Consider the following 8,482-nt stretch of genomic DNA (forward strand, 5'->3'; position numbering starts at 1 on the left):
TATCTGTCATGAAAATAAATGCAAAATTCTGAACAAAATTTAGAAAACTGAATCAATGTACAAAAAAGATCATAACCAAGTAGAATTTATATGAATAATACAAGATTGGTTTAACATTTGAAAAAATCTGTATAATTCATCATTAATAAACTATAAAAAGGGTAATAATCTGCATAGATGCAGATTCAGCATTTGATAAACATTCATTTCTAATAAAAACAAATTTCATCAGGCTAGAAAAAGAGGAAACTTGCTGGGGAACTTCCTCAAGATTGATAAATTACATCTATAAAAAATACTATATTCAGGGTTGGGGTTGTGGTTCAGTGGTGGAGTGCTAACCTAGCATGTGTGAGGTACTGGATTCAATTCTCAGCCCTGCACATAAATAAATAAAGGTCCATTGAGAACTAAAAAATATTTTAAAAATACTGTATTCATAGTTCTCATAATGGTTTATGTAGAAAATACTACGGATTCTAGGATTCTACAAAAAAAGTAATATAATTAATAAGTACAATTAGCAAGACTGCAAGATAAAGCATTAACGTAAGAAAAATCAATTGTATTCTATATATTAACAACAATTAGAAAATACACCATTCATATTAGATCCAAGAAAGATGCACAAGGCATATATATATTATGCCAGTCATTCTTTTCTTAGGTAAGAATCTAAAAGAAACGGAAGCAAAAGTTTACAAGTCTTCCTCACATACTTTACTAGTTCATAGCAGCTTTATTTCTGAGACCAGTCTTGAAAATCAGGCTCAGGTCCTTGTTCCCCTAGTGTTGAGGATTAAACACCTGAGAAACACTGAGGCAAACATAGAAAGCAAATCTTATTTAAAATACAGAACAAAGAAGGGTGGGGGATGGCAGGGAGGGAGAGAGAGAGAGTAGACCCCAAGGGAGAGAACTAGGGACTCAGAGCTGATGCCTATGGGAGGGAGTGTGTCTTGCCCCTTTATAGATTTTAGGTTTCTGTTTTTCAAGCCCTCTTCTCTTACCTTGCCTGCTGTGACCAAAAGCAGGAAAACAGCTGCCCAGAGGGTAATCACTTGTTTTGGAAAGTGGATCCTTCCCCCTCTGCTGGAGGTGTTAGCAAGGATGGATGAGGAAGGCTATCTATCCATGTCCTTTTTTTGATAATCAGCTACCTGTCATTTGCCCTGGCTCATTTCTATTAACCGAATAACTGGAAACCAAAAGGTCCAATATTGCTGAGTATATTTACACCAATTGTATAAATATACTCAGCAATAAAAAGGAAGGAATTACTGACACATACAACAACGTGGAAGAGTCTCAACCCTGCTGACTGAAATAAGGTAGATAAAAAAATAGTGTATGCTGTTTGATTCCATTTATATACTATTCTAGAAGGTGCAAACCAATCTGGTGACAGAAAGCTGATCAGAGAATGAAGCAGTGTGGCACAGGTGAAGCCAGAATTAGACAGGCAGTCAGTACTGATAGGCAAATAGAGTCAGGTTGGATCATGGAGGCCAATTTTGAGTGAGTCCATCAAGTCCGGAGACTGTCCTCTGAAGGATTGAAATGTTAATTATTTCAGAGCTCTACCTCCACCCTTATCAAAAACCTGCCCCTGCTCCAGCCTGTTGCCAGGGTAACCTGTCTCAGGCATTGCCCCTCTCTACAGGGAGTCATAGCTTGTTAATTAATGTGTCCTGGGCTGCTCTGTCTTGCACTTCCCCTTTCAGCCCACCTGTTTTCCACCTTTTTGGCCACCCCACTGTGCAGCATTTCCTGGGCCTAGTCACATAGGCAGGAAGGAGAGGGATAAGGGGAAAGGGCCCGAGAACAAAGGATGTTTAAGACATAAAAAGGGCAGAACACCTTGCTTCTTGGGATACCAGGATACTAGCCATAGCCCCCTTCTCCCTCTCAGAAGTCTATGTTACCCTTTTAAAACAAACCCTGCTTTATATGCTTGCCTCTGGGCTTCTCTAATGTTCAAACTTCAGCATGTGAGGAAACAGAACTCCTCACCAATAACTCGCGGTATCATAGGGAGGGATAAGAAAGAGTCAAGAAACTTTTTTTTTTTTTTTTTTTGGTACCGGGCATTGAACCATTAAGCTACATCGTCAGCCTATGTGTGTGTGTGTGTATGTATGTATGTATGATATATATATATATATATATATATATATATATATATATATATATATATATATTTTAGACACAGGGTCTGAATTGCTTAGGGCCTCGCTAAAGATGGCTTTGAACTGGCGATCCTGCTTCAACCTCCGGAGAGGATGGGAACAAGCTTTTGAGGGTGATGGATGTTTATGTGGATTGTTGGAATGGCTTCATGTATGTATACGTGGCAAACCGCAACAATAGTATCGTTTAAAATAACTGATACACCTCCATAATATTGTTTAAAAATAAATGAGTGTATCAGCCCCACGCCGGTGGTGCACACCTGTAATCTCAGTGGCTCTGGAGGCTGAGGCAGAAGCCTCAGCAAAAGCGAGGGGCTAAGCAACTCAGTGAGACCCTGTCTCTAAATAAAATACAAAATGGGGCTGGGGATGTGGCTTAGTTGCCGAGTGCCCCCGCGTTCAATCTCCAGTACCAAATAAATAAATAAATAAATAAATAAATAAATAAATGCGTGCGTGAGTCACAATTCATGTTATACACACCTTAATCCTGCAGAATTCATTCTCGCGCTTTTTGGTTGACAAAAATCAGTCCACACAACAATTTTGAAATGCATGGATTGGGTAACATGGACTTCAGGTTTCCCATTTCCCAACAGTTGTCTGGGCGTGGCTCTATCTCAGCTATTAAAGGACCAGAAACATGGACCGTGAGCGCCTTTAACTCCGCAGGGACCTTACGTAAGAACACGCGATCGCTCAGTGCGTGAAACTCCAACCCTCCTTAAAAGTAGTAAAAGCGCGCAATTCCCCTTATGCGAAAGGACCTGAGACACCACATAAGCCGGGGATGCGGCACTAGGAGACCGGGCTAGGAAAGGTGTGGAAGTTAAGATACAGGACACTAGTTCTCCCCTAACTTCCGCCGGAACCATGCAAGTGCGCAGGCGCCCGCAGTGCCCTCACTTTCTCCTCCGGCAGGGCACCCACTACACTTTAGGTCCTGACAGCCTGAGGTCAGCTCCGGCTCCAGGACGCACTTCCGCCCACACTCGGCTTGGCTGCCCCGCGCCTAAGCAATTCGCGGTAAAGTCTCTGCCGGGGCGTGTCCTCAGGGGAGTGGGGTGTGCGGTCTGCATTTCCCCCTCTAGAGGCTGACGGGGCGCGAAAGGTACCTGGTATCAGCCTTCCGCTTGCTGTGCAAGCGCCGCCTTTGCGTTCTGCTGGCCCAGCGCCTCTCGTTGATAAGGTTGAAGGCTGGGTTTGGGCCTGGAACGAGTGTTAGTCCGCTGGGCGACCTCGTGTTGTGACCGAGGCGCTGGACGGAGAGAGTCCGGGAGTTTTGGCCCCGCCCCTTCCGTGCACCGTCCCTGTCCCGCTGGTTTCCGCGCTAACCCGGGCGCCGCGGCCCGCACGGTGTGGTCCTGAGCCGACGGCCTTCTAACGCTGCCTCTCCCCTCCCCGTGCAGCCCTCGGACCATGCCCGCGGGCGTGCCCATGACCACTTACCTGAAAATGTTCGCGGCTAGCCTCCTGGCCATGTTCGCGGGGGCCGAAGTGGTGCACAGGTACTACCGGCCTGACCTGGTGAGTGGCGGAGGGGCCCTCTTTCCCCCTTGCTGGACCACTCCATGCTCCTCACAGCAGCAAAAAGGACCTTAAGCGAAACTGGGATCCCACCTGCCCCAAACCTTAAACCCTGTGATGGCTTCTGGCTGACCCTAGAGCTATGCACGGCCTGTGAGGTCACGTTGTGGTCCACAATGTGGTTCCTACCACTACAGGCCATTCCTCCCTGTTCCCTCTGTTGCAGCCACACTGACTTCCATGCACCTTCTCCAATGCACCCACCCTATCCCTACCACAGAGCCTTCTTTTCCTCTCTGATGCTTTTCTTTCAAATCTTGGCGTGATTTCTTTTTCCTTCAAACTTAGATCTCATACCAGCCCCTTGGGAGGCTGAGGCAGAAGGATCGCGAGGCCCTAAGCAACTCAGCGAGACCCTGTCTCTAAATTATAAAGGTGGGCTGGGGCTGGGGCTCAGTGATTAAAGGCTCCTGAGTTCAATCCCCAATAACAACATCTACAATAAAATCTGAAGATCTTTGCTTAAATATCCCCTCCAGCAATGACAGGATTCTTTCGTCCTGTGCTATTCCACTCCGTCCTTTGTTTCCATAGAGCACTTGTTGCAATTTGCAGTTATTTATTCCTTTGTCCGTTTTCTTGTCGTTGCTTGTTCCACTAGAATGTAAATTCTCCAAAGGAACTGTCCATCTGGTTCTCTTTTGAGAGCTTGGAATGTAGCTGATGACCAGCAAAATTTTGTAGAATGAAGAATCAGTGAATATAGGCATACAAAAGAGGGAGAAGTGTGATGTCCATCACATTCCACGATCATTGCTAATCCCCTGCTCCCTCCTTTTCCCTCCCACCCCTCTGCCCTATCTATAATTCGTCTATTCCTCCCATGCTCCCTCTCTGTACCACACTATGAGTCAATCACCTTATATCAGAGAAAACATTCGCCATTTGTGTTTTTGGGATTGGCTAACTTCGTTTAGCATTATCTTCTCCAACGCCATCCATTTACCTGCAAATGCCATGATTGTATTCTCTTTTAATGCTGAGTAATATTCCATTTTGTGTATATGCCACATTTTTAATCCATTCATCTACTGAAGGGCATCTAGGTTGGTTCCACAGTTTAGCTATTGTGAATTGTGCTGCTATAAACATTGATGTGGCTGTGTCCCTGTAATATGCTGTTTTCAAGTCCTTTGGGTATAGACTGAGGAGAGGGATAGCTGGGTCAAATGGTGGTTCCATTCCCAGTTTTCCAAGGAATCTCCATACTGCTTTCCATATTGGCTGCACCAATTTGCAGTCCCCCCAGCAATGTATGAGTGTGCCTTTTCCCCACATCCTCGCCAACACTTATTGTTGTTTGTCTTCATAATAGCTGCCATTCTGACTGGAGTCAGATGGTATCTTAGAGTAGTTTTGATTTGCATTTCTCTAATTGCTAGAGATGATGAACATTTTTTCATATATTTGTTGAATATCCTTTTCTGAGAAGTGTCTGTTCATGTCCTTGGCCCATTTATTGATTGGGTTATTTGTTTTTTTGGTATTTAGCTTTTTGAGTTCTTATATACCGTAGAGATTAGTGCTCTATCAGATGTGTGAGGGGGGTCATGTCACTCTTAAAAACTTTCCCATCTGAGTGAAAACTATATTGGGGTCTCCCCTTTTCCCCCCTGCCCTGTCTCCTCCTGTGTTGAACACTTTGTAGCTATTCTAACATCCTTGCTTTTTGTCCAAAATGAAAGCACATCCTGCCTCAAGCCGTCTGCATTTGTGGTTTCATCCTCCTGAAACAGATAACTGCAGGACTGCTTACCTCTTCTTCCTCCATGTCTTTGTTCAACAGTCACCTTCTTGGGGCTGGGGATATAGCTCAGTTGGTAGAGTGCTTGCCTTGCATGCATGCACAAGGCCCTGAGTTCAGTTCCCAGCACCACACACACACACACACACACACAAAAAAAAAAGAAGTCACCTTCTTAGCCAATAAGCAAATGAAAAGATGTTCAACATCATTAGCTATCACAGAAATGCAAATCAAAACCACAATGAGAGACCACTTCATAACCACTATAACTATAATGAACAGTAACAGGTGTCTTCAAGGATGTGGAGACATCGGAACCTACGTGCGCTACTGGTGGGAATGTAAATTGGGGTCGGTGCTAAGGAGTTTAAAGACGATGAAAATGTTCTCCAATTTATTGTGATGGACTCACAACTCTGTAAATATACTGCACTAAAAACTATTTTGAATTATACACTTCATGTGTGTTGCTAGGGATTGAACACAGGGCTTCACATATGATCGGTAAGTGCTCTACCACTGAGCTACACCCAAGCCCTGAATTATGCACTTTAAATGGGAGAATGTGCGGTATATAAATTACATCTCAATATAGTTATTACCAAAACAAATAGTCACCTTCTCATGCTTTTCTTGACCTTTCTCCAAGACAGGGATTCTATGTATTTTTTGTTCTTTGTTTTACGCATTGCACAAAATGTCACTTAATATTTTTGAGTAAATGAATTAATCCCTAATGGCTGTTTCCTGGGCCAGGTATACGGTGGAGAATCAGTAAATACTGCAGGAATGAATTTCCAAATATGGAAAGTTTTACTCAGACTGAGTTTATCAATTGAAATTGATACACACTGTTTCTCTGTGACTCCTTTAGTATTTAAGATATTGCCAGGGTGATAGAATCATAAATATAGGGCTAGAAAGAAATTTAAATCAACCAGAGGTTCTCTTAAAGTTTTATTATTGAGTAGCAAGCAGGGAACTTTTGATTTTACTCATTAAAAATCTTTCAAGTCATGTTGAATTGACAGTCTAAGAAAGCATTGGCATCTATGTTTTCTGTTTTGTTTTGTAGACCATACCTGATATTCCACCAAAGCCTGGAGAACTCAAAACCAAGCTTTTGGGACTGAAAGAGAGAGAGCGCATTAAGCATGAACCTCAAATTTCTCAGCAATAGAAATTTCAAAATACAACTGTGCTAAGAACTCTGAGAATAATGTCTTAAATATGTATTTTTTTAATTTATTGAGTCAAACTACTTGTCCTTAAGTACCTACCAATGCCAACTTCAGAAAGAGGTACTATATTATCAGTAAATATTGACTGATATGGTGACATTTTTATATTTGACCAGACTCTATTGTAAACTGCCAAAGTATACATCATCAGCTTCTTGAACATGGTTTAGAAGATACTGAGCCTTGAATATAATTGTGCCTTAATTATAATGGCAGGGTGTCCTGCCATTATAATTCTGGTTTGTTTTTCTGAATAAGCTTCACTGCAGTGGTAAAATGGGAAATATAAAGTAAATATAATAAAAGTGATATTGGCAATGAATGCTTATGGAGTCTAAGTTAATTAGTTTCTAAATATTGGAAAGTACCATTTTTCGAATTTGTCAGTAGTTCAAAATTGACACAGATGCACTAAAATTGGTTAGGAATCACAGTCTTATTTTTATTAATGTTAATACTATTTTATTACAGTATTATTACTTTTTTATACAGTTTTATTACTATTATATAATTATTACACTGTATCCTGTATTTCAGTTCTTACAGGTATTTGACATCTGTAATGATGGGACAAAATGGCTTAAGTCAAAATACTTAAAATTATTTTGGAATTGTGTATGTAACAAAATTTGTAATATTTGTGATGGTCTTTCATAAGGTTCTTAACCCCCAATTGAGAAACCAGATTAAAATTGTCATTTACTTTTTCTTATAAAATATATTTAAAAATAACTGGAAAACTTAAATGAGCATTATTATGGGTTGAATTGTTCCCAGAACAATTGTTGCAATCTTAGTCCTAGTACCTGTCAATGTGGCCTTGTTTAAAACTAAAACTAATACAACCAAATTAAGGTGAGAGCCTTATCTGATACTGCTGTTGCCTTCCTAAGGGGAAAATGCCATGTAAAGACAGACACAGGGAGAACACTGCACGACAAGAGAGACAGAGATGAGTGATGTGCAGTAAGCCAAGGACCACCAGGATTGAAGGCCACCACCACTAGGAAGAGGGATTATACAGAGCATGTCCCTGCAAATGACACCTGAATTTTAAATTTCTGGCCTCTAGAACTGAAAGAATAGTTTCTGTTGTTTCAAGATACTTATAGGTACCTTGCTAGATATGTCAGCCCTAATAGATTAATACAAATATTTCAATCTAGGGGCTGGGGATGTGGCTCAGGCAGTAGCGCACTCGCCTGGCATGTGTGCGGCCTGGGTTTGATCCTCAGCACCACATACAAACAAAGATGTTGTGTCCGCTGATAACTAAAAAAAAATAAAAGTTAAAATTCTCTCTCCCTCTTTAAAAACAAACAACAAAAAAATTCAATCTCTTGAGTCTATAATATAGAGAACAAAATTGATAGACCAGTTGGCTTTTGTTCAGGACTATTTTTCAGAATTCTTCCTTTGCCTCCTTCCTAGCCAGTGAGCAAGTTGCTGCATGACATGGATCTCTGTGGTCAGTGATGAGGTCCTCCAGCACTAGGTTGCCTCAATTGGAGTGGCTTTGTGCAAAGTTGCACGTTACATTTCTCTCTTGTCCATCCAAAGGAGTGCCTTAATAACATCCAGTATATTGAACTGTCTCAGTGCCTACTGGAGAATGAATTTGATGGGGTATAGTTGGGTAGTAGAGCCTAGCATATGCGGGCCTTGAGTCCCATTGCTAGCATTGGGGAAAAGCAAGCCATCTCACTTATTCCTTA

General features: G+C 41.7%; 2 protein-coding genes across 6 annotated transcripts in view; one reads left to right on the forward strand and one right to left on the reverse strand.

The window, feature by feature from the left end:
* The window catches only part of Tdg (thymine DNA glycosylase), a 28,878-nt gene extending 25,435 nt beyond the window's left edge, over nucleotides 1–3,443 (reverse strand). For 3 of the 4 annotated variants that reach the window (XM_071609584.1, XM_027944977.3, XM_071609583.1), the window contains exons 1-2: nucleotides 3,308–3,443; nucleotides 2,676–2,816 (exon numbers count right to left, since the gene is read on the reverse strand). The gene's annotated coding sequence lies outside the window, so the exon portion shown is untranslated. Of the gene's footprint in view, nucleotides 1–719; nucleotides 1,075–2,675; nucleotides 2,817–3,307 lie in introns of those variants that run through there. The other variant, XM_027944910.3, reaches the window with a different exon arrangement.
* Uqcc6 (ubiquinol-cytochrome c reductase complex assembly factor 6) lies at nucleotides 3,099–7,507 on the forward strand. 2 transcript variants are annotated; one of them, XM_027945197.2, is made up of 3 exons: nucleotides 3,099–3,218; nucleotides 3,602–3,719; nucleotides 6,602–7,507. In XM_027945197.2, the coding sequence occupies exons 2-3, from the start codon at nucleotides 3,612–3,614 to the stop codon at nucleotides 6,704–6,706; spliced, it is 213 nt and encodes a 70-aa protein (XP_027800998.2). In that variant the 5' UTR covers nucleotides 3,099–3,218; nucleotides 3,602–3,611; the 3' UTR covers nucleotides 6,707–7,507. The 2 variants fall into 2 exon arrangements, with proteins under 2 accessions (XP_027800998.2, XP_071465687.1); XM_071609586.1 differs by having other exon boundaries at nucleotides 3,218–3,303.
* The last annotated feature ends 975 nt before the right edge of the window (nucleotides 7,508–8,482 follow it).

This window comes from Marmota flaviventris, chromosome 3 (genome assembly GCF_047511675.1).
Source record: "Marmota flaviventris isolate mMarFla1 chromosome 3, mMarFla1.hap1, whole genome shotgun sequence".
NCBI classification, from domain to species: Eukaryota; Metazoa; Chordata; class Mammalia; order Rodentia; family Sciuridae; genus Marmota; species Marmota flaviventris.